At 48.0% G+C, this 14,698-nt stretch overlaps 2 protein-coding genes and 1 long non-coding RNA gene across 16 annotated transcripts in view; 1 reads left to right on the top strand and 2 right to left on the bottom strand.

Annotated features, from left to right (window-relative positions):
• Nucleotides 1-256: 256 nt before the first annotated feature.
• LOC147371655 (tubulin alpha-1C chain-like) lies at nt 257-8,535 on the bottom strand. Of its 2 annotated transcripts, none has more exons than XM_086399642.1 (4): nt 8,446-8,535; nt 3,716-3,938; nt 3,425-3,573; nt 257-1,343 (listed from the first exon to the last, which is right to left on the bottom strand). In XM_086399642.1, the coding sequence occupies exons 2-4, from the start codon at nt 3,834-3,836 to the stop codon at nt 369-371; spliced, it is 1,245 nt and encodes a 414-aa protein (XP_086255768.1). In that variant the 5' UTR covers nt 3,837-3,938; nt 8,446-8,535; the 3' UTR covers nt 257-368. The 2 variants fall into 2 exon arrangements, with proteins under 2 accessions (XP_086255768.1, XP_086255767.1); XM_086399641.1 differs by lacking the exon at nt 8,446-8,535 and adding an exon at nt 7,728-8,272.
• LOC147371656 (uncharacterized) lies at nt 7,954-14,347 on the top strand. The gene is made up of 2 exons (XR_015163689.1): nt 7,954-8,085; nt 13,956-14,347. It is a non-coding gene; the product is annotated as an uncharacterized LOC147371656 (long non-coding RNA).
• The window catches only part of LOC147371657 (tubulin alpha-1C chain), a 91,432-nt gene continuing 89,349 nt past the window's right edge, over nt 12,616-14,698 (bottom strand). For all 13 annotated transcript variants that reach the window (XM_086399636.1, XM_086399638.1, XM_086399637.1 and 10 more), the window contains one exon: nt 12,616-13,697. In XM_086399636.1, coding sequence (XP_086255762.1) covers nt 12,723-13,697 — 975 coding nt within the window. In that variant the 3' untranslated portion in view covers nt 12,616-12,722. The remainder of the gene's footprint in view (nt 13,698-14,698) is intronic.

A 14,698-nucleotide genomic window follows, 5' to 3' on the forward strand; every position in this document is an offset into this window, starting at 1 on the left:
ACCCAGTGCTCTGTGACAACCTAGAGGGTAGCATGGGGTGGGAGGGTCAAGAGGGAGGGGATACATGTATACCTACGGCTGATTCATGGTGATGTATGGCAGAAACCAACACAATACTGCAAAGCAATTATCCTCCAATTAAAAATAAAAACAAAAGAAAATCTGAGTTTTTTTTTAAAAAAAAGGCAAAAAAAAACCCCCCAGAAATTAAAAACAAAAGGCTGTATGTTTACTAAAACTCCACTTCAGACCTAGATTCAGCTCTGATGTGCAAATATAACTTTTATTGACAATATAGGGCCCCAGTGGGCAGCTCCACTGAACACAAATAAATAATACAGTCCTAAGATGAAACTGCAGCAGACATGCTAATACTCGTCACCCTCATCATCTCCCTCTGCACTGTCGGCTCCAACCTCCTCATAATCCTTCTCAAGGGCAGCCATGTCCTCACGGGCCTCAGAAAACTCTCCTTCCTCCATGCCCTCACCCACGTACCAGTGAACAAAGGCACGCTTGGCATACATCAGGTCAAACTTGTGGTCCAGGCGCGCCCAGGCCTCAGCAATGGCTGTGGTGTTGCTCAGCATGCACACAGCTCGCTCTACTTTGGCCAGGTCTCCGCCAGGTACCACAGTGGGAGGCTGGTAGTTAATGCCAACCTTGAAGCCAGTGGGGCACCAGTCCACAAACTGGATGGTACGCTTGGTCTTGATGGTGGCAATGGCAGCATTGACATCTTTGGGAACCACGTCACCACGGTACAACAGGCAGCAGGCCATGTATTTCCCATGGCGAGGGTCACATTTCACCATCTGGTTGGCTGGCTCAAAGCAAGCATTGGTGATCTCTGCTACAGAAAGCTGTTCATGGTAGGCTTTCTCAGCAGAGATGACAGGGGCGTATGTGGCCAGAGGGAAGTGGATGCGGGGATAGGGCACCAGGTTGGTCTGGAACTCTGTCAGATCCACATTCAGGGCGCCATCAAACCTCAGGGAAGCAGTGATGGAAGACACTATCTGGCTCATGAGGCGGTTAAGATTCATGTAGGTTGGGCGTTCAATGTCGAGGTTTCTACGGCAGATGTCATAGATGGCCTCATTGTCTACCATGAAGGCACAATCAGAGTGCTCCAGGGTGGTGTGGGTGGTGAGGATGGAGTTGTAGGGCTCAACGACAGCTGTGGAAACCTGGGGGGCTGGGTAAATGGAGAACTCCAGCTTGGACTTCTTGCCATAATCGACAGAGAGGCGTTCCATCAGCAGGGAGGTGAACCCAGAACCAGTTCCCCCACCAAAGCTGTGGAAAACCAAGAAGCCCTGAAGACCCGTGCACTGGTCAGCCTGAAAAAAGAAAAAAGTTTTAATTTTAGCCTTGGTGATAGCTGCAGTGATTTCTTTGAATCCATAATCGCACTGATCAAGATCTTCAAAAAAACAAAAACAGAAAACTTCTGAACAATATTTGCTAAGAAAGCAGACCTAAAGAGCTTTTAAGTGCTAAGTGATTCAGAGAAACTTTCACAATCAACTCTTGGGGGCTGGAGGGAGGGGATCTGTGAAAAGGCTATTTTTAATGAGTTCTTTTCATTTCTGCAGGCAGAGGAATCACGAAGTCTGGAATGGATGCCGGGCACAAGTTTTGGTGACCGGGAGGCTCACCTCTGCTGCCCGTGCCATGACCACAGACCAAAGGCAACCTCTTATCAGTTGGAGAGCTACCAACAGCAGGCCTGAGGCCACACCGGCCCCATACAATGATGTCTTACAAAAATTCTGGCAGCTGCTTTCTGAATCCAAGAGCAGAGTGAAGAGCCAGTGCCCTGGTGTTAGAATAAGGCTGGCTCTGGCTCTACCAGTTCCTTGCCATGTGCCTCTGACCAAATTCATTTCTCAGTCTCAGTGTTCTCATTTATTAAATGAGGAGAACAGTAACCTGCTTCAGGTTGCTGGGAATTAAATGAGTACTGCAATAGTGCCTGGCACAGTCAGCACAGGTTAGCAGCAAGTCTCTTCATTCCGGGAAAGGGGATTCACGGTCACAAATCGATGTCCTTGTGTCACTGGGGCTTTCCACCACTTAATTGAGCTCTTCTGGCTAACAAACTGCTCCTCTGTGAAAGGATGATCTTAACCTGACAGAGTATTCTCTGGACAGTCTTCACTTTAAGGTGCTCCAAGATTTGTGGACATTCTCTACTGAGCCCTTAGTCACTTCTATCCACCCTCTGAATGAGATCAATGTAAGGGGCAGACTCTAGTTTACCAGTTTCCACCCATTAAGACTCTTGTGGACACAGTAATAAACACCAGGGACAAATGCAATTGTTCTGGTGGTTAATGAACTTCACTATGGAACCTCAGTGACTTCACTCGTTTATTTGTCCCTAGGGCAGGTCCCGATTTCCAAGTCAGTGCTTGTAGCTGAAGCTTCACTTGCAAACAGAGGAACCAACCATTAGCCCAATTTTGCTGCGAAAACTATGATAAACATCTCAAAGTATGAAGCCAAGAACAATGTAAGGCCATTATTTTGAAAATAGACCTGTTGTTGCCGGGCTTAGCATTATAGGATTTTCCTGACAAGCTATTCCACCTAGGCCTTCATTCTTGATTTTAGTTAATTAGTTACAAGTTGCCCATATGCCTAAGGAACAGAGTCATCTGATTGCCAGACTCTTAATTAAAATGATCTGAACAGCACCCTTTTCAACCTTACCGATGTGAATACAGTTACCTTAGATTTTTCTGCCTCAAAGCAAGGCTAGTCTACACTGCCCTGAGCTCTAGTAGAAAAACAAGGGTACCACTTTTTGTGGTTATATCTTAATACTTTCAAAGTTCCAGTGACTTATACTTGCTTCTGTAACAAGGGAGCTCCCTTGACTCCACTTTCAGTGTTGCTGGAAGTTTCCAACGCCAGCTACTTCTAGTCGGTATTACATCAGCTTCTTTTGCTGTAACTTTCTGTAGCAACATAGGGCAGTTGTCTAATTTTTATGAGTTTGATCAATTAGTTACATTCAAAGCCAGCCACCTACCCCTGAGACTAAGATGACCTAAAAAGGGATGCCTCAGCTTGGAGGCAGGAAGCTGCCTGATTAAGATGAACAAGGATGTTTAATGGGCTTAAGTGTCAGTAAAACGGTTAAGGCTTCCTGGTACTCACTTGACTTCAGGTAAACTGGCCTCACTGAGTGAGCAATTGCCCAAATCTGCCTTAGAAGACATAGGAGGAGGCCAAGCAGCACCTACTTCAGCCTCAAAAAGTTGTCCCATAGCACAGCACCGTTTGGTTTAGAAGTCAAGTTACACTGGGCAGTATAAAGCTCATTCTGGTGCGCAAAGAATGATTCCCATAGTCTGGTCTCTCAAAACTCTAAGAGAAAACGCTCATCCTATTTTAAAAAAAGTTCTTCGTTTACCAGTTTCCGAACTCGGTCCAAGACGAGGTCAATGATCTCCTTGCCAATGGTGTAGTGACCTCGGGCATAGTTATTGGCGGCATCTTCTTTGCCTGAGATAAGTTGCTCAGGGTGGAAGAGCTGGCGGTAGGTGCCAGTGCGCACCTCATCTGGAAAAGGAAAATGAAGCAGCCACCCATCATTAACAACCCACACAAGTCTGCTCCATCGCAGGGCATCAGTGGAATTCCCAGGACACACCTCCTGTCCCCGATCCCTGGGATCTCACTGGGGTTACTGAGGTCAACTCACCAATGACTGTGGGTTCCAGGTCTACAAACACTGCCCTGGGCACATGCTTGCCAGCACCCGTCTCACTGAAGAAGGTGTTGAAGGAGTCGTCTCCTCCCCCAATAGTCTTGTCACTTGGCATCTGGCCATCGGGCTGAATGCCGTGTTCCAGGCAGTAGAGCTCCCAGCAGGCATTGCCGATCTGGACACCAGCCTGGCCAACGTGGATGGAGATGCACTCACGCTGTGGGAAGGAAGAAGGAAGTGTCAGAATGTGACCCGTCAGATGGGACATTCAGGAATGAGTCACACGGAAATGACTATTAACCTTCCAGACAAATCAGCACCTTTCTGGAGGCCATGCCTGCCCAGGCACTATTTCACAAACAGGCCAATTCAGAGAAAAGGTTTTGGAAAACCACAGACATGTTAATGAACAACTAGACAAGGCCAGGGACCAGACTTTCCCTTTACAGCCACATTAGATATTCATGGTCAGGTGTCTACCTTCAGAATGACACAAGCTACTCTAGCAATAGATTTTCCCCAACTCCTGGGAAATATGCCTGCTGACTCCTTAGAGGCATGCAAAATTCCTCCTTCCAGCTCTGATTCATTCCCTGTGTGACTGTAACTACAGCTCATTCCCATCCCTCTTTATTCTGTTCTTTAAACAGCTTCTGCCTCTCCCTTAAAACCAGCTTAAACCAGCAAACTACAGCTGTATGACTCATGGAGAAAACAGCAGATAAGCAGCAGTTACCTGGACTTTAAAAACTGTGGTCATAGGCATCCTTTTATCCCTGTGGAAGTATTTAATCTTAGGGAAAAATATTTTCCTTCACTCTCCACACACCTTGAGGGGAGAGTGGGGGAGGGTCGGCAGATGGAGATAGGGTAACAAAAGCTTGAAGTGTCACCAAGACTTCACTAATAGTTTAAGAAATCAGCTGTTTTCTAGTAAAATGTACATCTGTCTCTGGCGCTGTGGAAGAAGAGTCTATAATTTCATAAATTTAATGATGTTAGGCAAGCGTTTGTTTTCCTTTACTTGCTGAACAGGGTCATTTGTAAGTTACCAAACTCATTCCTGCTTGGTAAAATAAGGCAGTGAAGATAGAATCTAAACCCACAGACTTAAGAGGAAAACAAAGAGGATATCTACTGTATTTCCATCATAAATCAAATTAGCTGCTTGAAAGTCTTTCAAGTATCCACATCAAATATCTCCTATTACATTTTCTCCAAATAAGAGAGTTTCAGGGTTCTGAAAGCTGCTAATAGGAATTTAAAGCCTTTGACTGTGTGGATCACAACAAACTGTGGGAAATTCTTAAGGAGATTGGAATACCAGACCACCTTACCTGTCTCTTCAGAAACCTGTATGCAGGTCAAGAAGCAACAGTTAGAAACAGACATGAAACAATGGACTGGTTCAAAACTGAGACAGGAGTATATCAAGGCTGTGTATTACCTCCCTGCTTATTTAACTTCTATGCAGAGTACATCATGTGAAATGCTAGGCTGGATCAATCACAAGCTGGAATCAAGCGTCCCAGAACTATCAGGAACCTCAGATGATACCACTCTAAAGGCAGAAAGTGAATGAGAACGAAAGAAAAGAACCTCTGGAAGAGAGTGAAAAAGGAGTGAAAAAGCTGGCATCTGGTCCCATCAGTTCATGGCAAATATATGGGGAAAATGTGGGAACAGTGACAGATTTTATTTTCTTGGGCTCCAAAATCACTGCAGACGGTGACTGCAGCCATGAAATTAAAAGATGCTTGCTTCTTAGGAGGAAAGCTATGACAAACCTTGTCAGCATATTAAAAAGCAGACATCATTTTGCCAACAAAGGTCCATACAGTCAAAGCTGTATTTTTCCAATAGTCATGTATGGATGTGAGAGTTGGAGTGTAAAGAAGGCTGAGCACCGAAGAATCCATGCTTCTGAACTGTGGTGCTGGAGAAGACTCTTGAGAGTCCCCTGGACTGCAAGGAGATCAAACCAGTGAATCCTAAAGGAAATCAACCCTGACTATTCATTGGAAGGACTGATGCTGAAGCTCCAATACTTTGGCAACTTGAGGCAAAGAGCTGACTCATTTGAAAAGACCCTGATGTTGGGAACGATTGAAGGCAAAAGGAGAAGGGGGAGGCAGAGGGTGAGATGTTTAGATAGCATCACCAACTCAATGGACATGAGTTTGAACAAACTCCAGGGGACAGTGAAGGACCAGAAAGCCTGGCATTCTGCAGTCCGTAGGGTCGCAAAGACTCGGACGTGACTTAGCAACTGAACAACAACAGGAATCTAAAGAAAATTCAACATCACCTAAGATGTCAAATGGCCTAGTCTCATAACCCCAAGACAAAACCTCCAATTACTCATAACCTTTGACTTATGGTTCCCTCCTTCTCACCATATTCCCCATAAAGCAATTATTTTCTGCTGACCTCATCAGCAAGCTCACTATTACCTGCATCTACTTGCCCAGCTCTAAGGCTGTGGGAGAAAGGGGATTTATTTCTGGTGGACCTATGACTTTTTACCACTGCATCGTGTTTACCTTAAACTGGGCTTTGGACATTTCACAGCCCTAGAAACCAGGAAAGAACCAGTCATTTGCACATGAAATTTGCCCATGACAAACCAGGAAAACTAGTCATTTGCCCATGACAGTCCCAGGTCCCAAGGAGATAAAGTATCTGAGAAGACCCTACGATCGTAATGAAGCACTTCTAATGAAGCCTTTTGAGTTCAAAAACTTTTCATATTGTGCAACAGTATGGCTTAGGCTGTGGCCACTGCTTGCCCTCCACTCTCCCCTGGCCACTTGGAAGATGAAGTGAGATACCGGTGATGGTGTCACTTAGTCTAGCCTTAACAGGATAATCAGCACCTGTCCCTTGTGAAATAAGAGTCTAACCAGTGTATGTCTTCATAGGTTTGGGGCTATTGCTGATTTCCTGCCCTTTAAACACTCCCACTATTTTCTCAGTTACACATTTACCAGTGTCCTTTGGTCTGGCTTAGTAAAAAAGCACTCAAGCAATTGTTAAAGTCAGACATCCTTTGATAACTGAAGTAGTCCGTAAAAAAGGTTAACTATTTATTCACTATATTCCTTTTTAAAAAGGGTATTTTGATACATTTGATACTCATGGCCTGCTTTAGGTAGACCTCCAACGGATGTTTCCTAAGATACTTGTTTCCAAAACCTCTGACAGCTAAACAGAAAATACTCAAGTTGTGTGTAATTTCATGTTTCTTTAAAAGCAAGACTACTTTGTCAGAACTAGTTTACTCTGTGACTTTATAAGTAAATATCTCTTTTATGGACTTTTTAAAACTTGTAATCAGAAAGTTTCAGCTATTAAACACCCCACTACATTAACACTAGAAATACTAGAAATGCAGGGTTAAACACGGGACAGTAATTTCCTTCAAAGGAGGAGCCTGCCTTCATCCTTCAAGTGGATTGGTGCAATTTCAAGAGCTGTCCCCGCCCACCCAACCCCCGCCATCCCGGCCACAGGTGACGAAGCCGCAATTGGAAACTTTTCCCAGAGTCTGGCCACAGGTGGACTCAGCACCAAATCATAGGGCACACGAGAGGGGTCGCCAGGAAACGTCTGCACCTACTATGCTGGAGCACACGGGATGCTCCAGGGGTCCTTTGCCGAAGGCTGTGGGAAGGTGAGATCACTTCAGGAAATGGGATGGATTTGTAGCTTTCACAAGTCCTTGGGAGCCAGTGCGAAGGTTCTCCGACCTTTCTGGGGCAGTAGCGGCCCCGAACGAATCAATGAATGGCCCCTCTCTAGGATCAAGTGGCTTTTCCACTTCCACTCAAGGCCGCGTCTTCGAGCAAGACGAGGAGTCAGCCAGGTGAACTCGACTCTCCCAACCCGGCCGCCAGAAACCAGTTTGCCCGGAGGCGTGGACGTGGCTGCACTCGCACTGGGATCCCAACGCCCCTTGGGACTCCGCACTCTGCCTCCACACCACCGCCCGGGGACCCCCACTCACCATAACGGAGACTTGTACGGTTCTGCGGGGCTGGAACAGGGGAGGGGACGGCCGCGAAGATCTCCCACTGACAGACTACTAAGGAGTCCGGGGGAGAAGTAGTGAGAGGCCCGGGGCCGGGAGGGATCCTATAAACCCCTACCCAGGCCACGTGTCAGGAGGGCGGGCACCCGCCCCCGCCCCGGCCTCCGCGGCCCCGCCTCCCAGCCCTACGCCGGGTTTTACCCTCCGGGCGGAGAGAGGAGGGGCGCACCGCGCTCATTGGTGGGTTCAAAAGTTCAAACCAAACTCTACGGACCCAGCCAGAAGACCCAGGAAAGGGAGGAGGAATCCAGGGGCCGCAGAATGGGCCGGTGGGGTGAGGAAGAGGGTGCACTGGGCGACTGGAAGGCGAAGGGAGGCGAAGGGTGGGGACGGCAGTGGGCGACACGTAAGCGAGGAGGGGCGCCAGGTAAAGGGAAGCGCGGCCCCTCTCGCTGCCCGCCCGGTCCCCGGGCTCCAGACCCCCTACCCTGCACTGGAGGGCGGCCTAGGTGGCCTTCAGCCAGTTCCAGCCGCACAGCCCCCAATCAGGACCTCCCACACGATCCGGTGCTTCCACCGCGCGTAACCCCGGCGCCCGCAGCTCTCGGAGTTGAGGGACTTCCAAGAGGGAAGACCTATGGTTCCCCATTCCGGGTCCTAATCACACAAACCTACTTGAAATCTTGAATCTCACCTTTTTTAATTGCTTTTCTTTCCTTGTTTCCCTACCTGCTTTTAAATGAACTTTTTGGTTTCTAACAGCAAACTCCTTCCGACTGGTGCAAAAGCAGTTTTTCCCCCGCCTGAAATTAATTATACTAACCCCAGCTTCCCAGGTGGCCCTAGTGATAAAGAATCTGCCTGCCAATGCAGGAGAGGCAAGATAAGCAGGTTTGATCCCTGTGTGGGGATGATCTGCTGGAGTAGGAAATGGCAACCACTCCAGTATTCTTGCCTGGAGAATCCTATTGACAGAGGATCCTGGTGGGCTTCAGTCCTTGGGGGTCTCTTAAGTCTGACATGACTGAGCACACGTGCATATAATAGCTTTCACTTTTCAGATGCTATGCAGAGTTGTTTTTCAGACAATGTTAATCACATGTCATCCATTCGACATATGCAGTGTCTTATCTCCGTTTTTACAGATAAAGAAACTAGGGTTTAGAGTAATTAAACTAGTTGCAGGTTACACAGCTGGAGTGAGTTAGGCCTCACTGCCTTGCACTGCCTTACTCTAAGTATACCACTCTTTGTTATGGAACCCAAGTTCCTGTGTCCCTGGCACACTGAAGCCAAACAATCCAGAACCTAGGAGTTTGGAGCAGAGAAAGATTTATTGCAAAGGCTAAAAGCAAGAATAGATGTCAGGTGCGCAAAAGACCTAACCCTCCAATCACTTTTAGACAACTGTTATGGAAAAGGGTCATAGATTGCTTGACCAGCTCCTGGACCTTCTCATTGGTTGGTGGTGAGGTAACAGGGTGGTGTTTCCAGAATCTCAACCTTCTGGTTCCAACCAGTCTGGAGTCTGTGTGCTTGTGGTGGACTTGTAGTTACATCCTCCTTGGCGGTGGGGTCTTAGTTTTTGTGGAACAACTCAAAGATAATGCATCAGGTTGTTATCTTTATGGCTTCAGGAAGAACTAGGTGTCCTGTGAACTCTGTTGTCCTAATCAGTAACTGCTTGGGCTTGCTCTTTTTCACTCAAGAAAGGCCTGGGAGACTTTTTTCTGTTTTCTACAAATAAGATACAGGGGATATGGAGGGCCTTTTGAAATTGGGCAGGACCTGCAAGGTCCAGCTCAGTTTCACTCTGACCTTCCATACAACGATTTATTCCTCAGAAGCGTCCTTTATTTCATTTGCTTTTCTTGTTTGTAGGATATAGGCTTCATTCAGCCTCCTTGACCTTCCCTGAACTCCAAAGGGCGGATTCAAACAGTTGATTATCAGGAAAGGGAGGGGATGCAGAAATAGAAGTCAACTGGTTGTACAGCCTTGGAGCCTGGTTCCTACTCAAGCAATATGCATAACAATGTCTCTGAGTTCTGCAGAACCAGGGCCCCTACCCAGGTGGAGGATGGTAACTTCAGGTTGAGCACAAGATTCCTGGAGCACTGCCCTATTACCTCACCACTAACCAATCAGAAGAAAGTGACACATTCTGCATCTACCACATTCAAAATTCAACTCAAAATTTGCCTGCCTTTTTGGGCCCTGTTAGGCCTCCTGTGCATGCCTACGCCCACTTGTGCCAAGTTGCTTCAGTTGTGTCCAACCCTTAGCGACCTGATGGACTGTAGCCTGCTAGGCTCCTTCGTTCATGGGATTTTCCAGGCAAAAATACTGGAGTAGGTTGTCATTTCCTTCTCCAGGGGATCTTCCCGACCCAGGGATAGAACTCCGGTCTCCTGAATTGCAGGCAGATTCTTTACCCACTGAGCTATCAGGGATAGCCAATTTTGGGGCTGCACCCCCTTACACTTTCTCCATTTATCCCCATCAAACCCCCGTGGCTTCAGCCCTGGGGGCAGTTCTGAGTGCAGACTTTCCATTTGTGCTCAAGGGCAGATGGGATGGTTGTCAGCCACAAAGCAGTGACAGACCTTGGGGTATATTTGTTCTTGCTGCAGGCTAACTTCTATTCACTCTCTCGCCAGCACAGGGGTGGGGGGATCATCACTACAAGGACAGATCCCTCTGCAAGCTCCTGCACTTTGCCCTTTCCAATTCCCCAGGCTCTGTTCTACTGGAATCTTTTTTCTCAGCTAAACTCTTCTTTCACCTCCACGCCATTGCGGCTGCTTAAAGGTTTCCAGCCCCTTCCACATCTTGGCAGATTATTCACCTGTAAGGCTTATGGAGGTAATTGGAGGGGCTTGCTCCTGGCCAGGGGCTGCGGGGGGTGGGGATGTGCACTGGCCCCAGGGCTTCAGGCTCTGCAGGTGCTGCCAGGCTCTCCTGAAGGCTGAGGGAGGAGGAGGAGAACAGGCAAGCCCTGAACCCCATTCTCAGAGTCTCCAGCTTGGGACACGCAGGCTCCGAGAATGGACCTTTCAGGTGTCGTGGGGTGCTGTGCTCAGCTGAAGCTGATGATCTGTCTCTTCCTTCTCACACCTGGATGTCCTGTTCCCTCCAGAGCTCGCACTGTAGCAATTGGCAGATACCCCAGGTTGGGAAGGTCTGAGTGCAGCTGGAGTGGCCAGCCTCTCCGAGGTTCATTGTTTCAGCCCAGGACGCCCAGGCTGAGGCTGCAGAAGGGATCTAGTCCATCACTTTGAGTAGCAGTGGCTGGCTGGCTGTACTCAAGGATGGGGCAGGTTGGGCATCATCCTGAAGCATGAGACAACGGTTGCTCTCATGATAACCCTTCCGAGCACAAAGCTGAGAGAGCTCAGGCTGGAAGCTGTGCCCCAAGACAGAATGTGCATTTGAGGGAGGGGGTTGCTGTGCCATGTGCTTTGTGGAATCTTAGTTCCCCAATCAGGGATTGGACCCGGGCCCTCAGCACTGATAAGCGCCAATTCCACTAGGCCACCAGGGAACTCCCAGAATGCGCATGTTTCAAATGCTGTCCTTAAAGAGTAAGGGGGCAGAGGTTAGCAATGAGTAAGAGGTGAAAACACCAGTGGGAAAAGAAAGATGGTAGCTGAGCGCCATTGAATAAGCTCAGTCCTGGAGCAAAGGTGAACAGACCTGCACTCACCCTCACCTCCTGCCACTTGCTTGGTCTTCCCATTCAGGCCAGGACCTAAGCATCAAAAATGGCTCCTCCCTTCCGCATGACCTGGCCCTCTGATGATCGCTGTCCTCTTTCATTGCTCAGTTCAGCCTCAGAGGCCACAGCACTGGTCCCTGAGCACCAAGCTCTCGGGCCACCCGCGCATTCTTCCCCCACCCTCAGCTTCTCATAGTTGCCTCCTGCCCTGCTCAAGAACCACACAGCTTCCAGCAGCTGCTCAGAAAAGCATCCAAATTAGGGAGCTCTGGTCTTCAACCTTTGTTATGTACATACTCCTTCAATTTTCCTTATTATTCCCCTACTTCACATATTCCCCATGACATACACTGGGTCAGGGACCAATATCCTAACACCCGAGACAACTGTACTTTCGTGTCTCAGCCTGCTCTACTTTCTCCAAGCAGTGACTTCTGAAAGCACCGTCCTAGTTTGCCATTGTAGATTTTGGCCAAGGATGAACAATCAGCACAGTTCCAAGCCCTTCCCATGTGATTCCAACACTTTATGAACTAAAGACTGCAGTGGTTCTGGCAGTCATCCTGGCAACTTGAGTTATGGCTCCACCATTTATTAGCTATGTTACCTAACCCCTCGCTCCTCCACATGTGGTCACAGCAGACCAAGAATACCCAGGAGCTTTGGGTGGGATGAGTTGAGAGAGTAGCACTGAAACATAGACATTACCATATGTAAAACAGCCAGTGGGAATTTGCTGTGTGATGCAGGCAGCTGAGACCCAGTGCTCTGTGACAACCTAGAGGGTAGCATGGGGTGGGAGGGTCAAGAGGGAGGGGACACATGTATACCTATGGCTGATTCATGGTGATGTATGGCAGAAACCAACACAATAATGAAAGCAGTTATCCTCTAACTAAAAATAAAATCAAAACACCAGAGAGCTTTAAAAAACAAAGGCAAAAAAAAAAGAAAAAAATGCACTATGTTTGTTGAAACTCCACTTCAGACTTACAGATTGAGGTCTGCTTTTTAAAATCTACAGGACATTCACATCCATATTAAAATTTCAAAAGCACTGGCCCAATGAGCCTGTTGCCTCGAAATTGCCAACCTCCTCCATCCCAAACTGGCCTTCAGTAAGTAAATATTTACTATGATACAGCGTGACCTTGGAAGTGGAAATATCACCTTTATTGATAAGACAGGGCCACAGTGTGCAGCTCCACGGAACACAAATAATACAGTCCCAAGATGAAACTGCAGCAGACATGCTAATACTCGTCACCCTCATCATCTCCCTCTGCACTGTCGGCTCCAACCTCCTCATAATCCTTCTCAAGGGCAGCCATGTCCTCACGGGCCTCAGAAAACTCTCCTTCCTCCATGCCCTCACCCACGTACCAGTGAACAAAGGCACGCTTGGCATACATCAGGTCAAACTTGTGGTCCAGGCGAGCCCAGGCCTCAGCAACAGCTGTGGTGTTGCTCAGCATGCACACAGCTCGCTGTACTTTGGCCAGGTCTCCGCCAGGTACCACAGTGGGAGGCTGGTAGTTAATGCCAACCTTGAAGCCAGTGGGGCACCAGTCCACAAACTGGATGGTACGCTTGGTCTTGATGGTGGCAATGGCAGCATTGACATCTTTGGGAACCACGTCACCACGGTACAACAGGCAGCAGGCCATGTATTTCCCATGGCGAGGGTCACATTTCACCATCTGGTTGGCTGGCTCAAAGCAAGCATTGGTGATCTCTGCTACAGAAAGCTGTTCATGGTAGGCTTTCTCAGCAGAGATGACAGGGGCGTATGTGGCCAGAGGGAAGTGGATGCGGGGATAGGGCACCAGGTTGGTCTGGAACTCTGTCAGATCCACATTCAGGGCGCCATCAAACCTCAGGGAAGCAGTGATGGAGGACACTATCTGGCTCATGAGGCGGTTAAGATTTGTGTAGGTTGGGCGCTCAATGTCGAGGTTTCTACGGCAGATGTCATAGATGGCCTCATTGTCTACCATGAAGGCACAATCAGAGTGCTCCAGGGTGGTGTGGGTGGTGAGGATGGAGTTGTAGGGCTCAACGACAGCTGTGGAAACCTGCGGGGCTGGGTAAATGGAGAACTCCAGCTTGGACTTCTTGCCATAATCGACAGAGAGGCGTTCCATCAGCAGGGAGGTGAACCCAGAACCAGTTCCCCCACCAAAGCTGTGGAAAACCAAGAAGCCCTGAAGACCCGTGCACTGGTCAGCCTGAAAAAAGAAAAAAGTTTTAATTTTAGCCTTGGTGACAGCTGCAGTGATTTCTTTGAATCCATAATCGCACTGATCAAGATCTTCAAAATATAAACACAATCAGAAAATTTCTGAACAATATTTGCTAAGAAAGCAGACCTAAAGAGCTTTTAAGTGCTAAGTGATTCAGAGAAACTTTCACAATCAACTCTTGGGGGCTGGAGGGAGGGGATCTGTGAAAAGGCTATTTTTAATGAATTCTTTTCATTTCTGCAGGCAGAGGAATCACGAAGTCTGGAATGGATGCCGGGCACAAGTTTTGGTGACCGGGAGGCTCACCTCTGCTGCCCGTGCCATGACCACAGACCAAAGGCAACCTCTTATCAGTTGGAGAGCTACCAACAGCAGGCCTGAGGCCACACCGGCCCCATACAATGATGTCTTACAAAAATTCTGGCAGCTGCTTTCTGAATCCAAGAGCAGAGTGAAGAGCCAGTGCCCTGGTGTTAGAATAAGGCTGGCTCTGGCTCTACCAGTTCCTTGCCATGTGCCTCTGACCAAATTCATTTCTCAGTCTCAGTGTTCTCATTTATTAAATGAGGAGAACAGTAACCTGCTTCAGGTTGCTGGGAATTAAATGAGTACTGCAATAGTGCCTGGCACAGTCAGCACAGGTTAGCAGCAAGTCTCTTCATTCCGGGAAAGGGGATTCACGGTCACAAATCGATGTCCTTGTGTCACTGGGGCTTTCCACCACTTAATTGAGCTCTTCTGGCTAACAAACTGCTCCTCTGTGAAAGGATGATCTTAACCTGACAGAGTATTCTCTGGACAGTCTTCACTTTAAGGTGCTCCAAGATTTGTGGACATTCTCTACTGAGCCCTTAGTCACTTCTATCCACCCTCTGAATGAGATCAATGTAAGGGGCAGACTCTAGTTTACCAGTTTCCACCCATTAAGACTCTTGTGGACACAGTAATAAACACCAGGGACAAATGCAATTGTTCTGGTGGTTAAT

The sequence above is a fragment of the Bos grunniens genome, chromosome 5 (assembly GCF_055505025.1).
Source record: "Bos grunniens cultivar Pamir isolate PY7600 chromosome 5, Bosgru_T2T1.0, whole genome shotgun sequence".
NCBI lineage: Eukaryota > Metazoa > Chordata > Mammalia > Artiodactyla > Bovidae > Bos > Bos grunniens.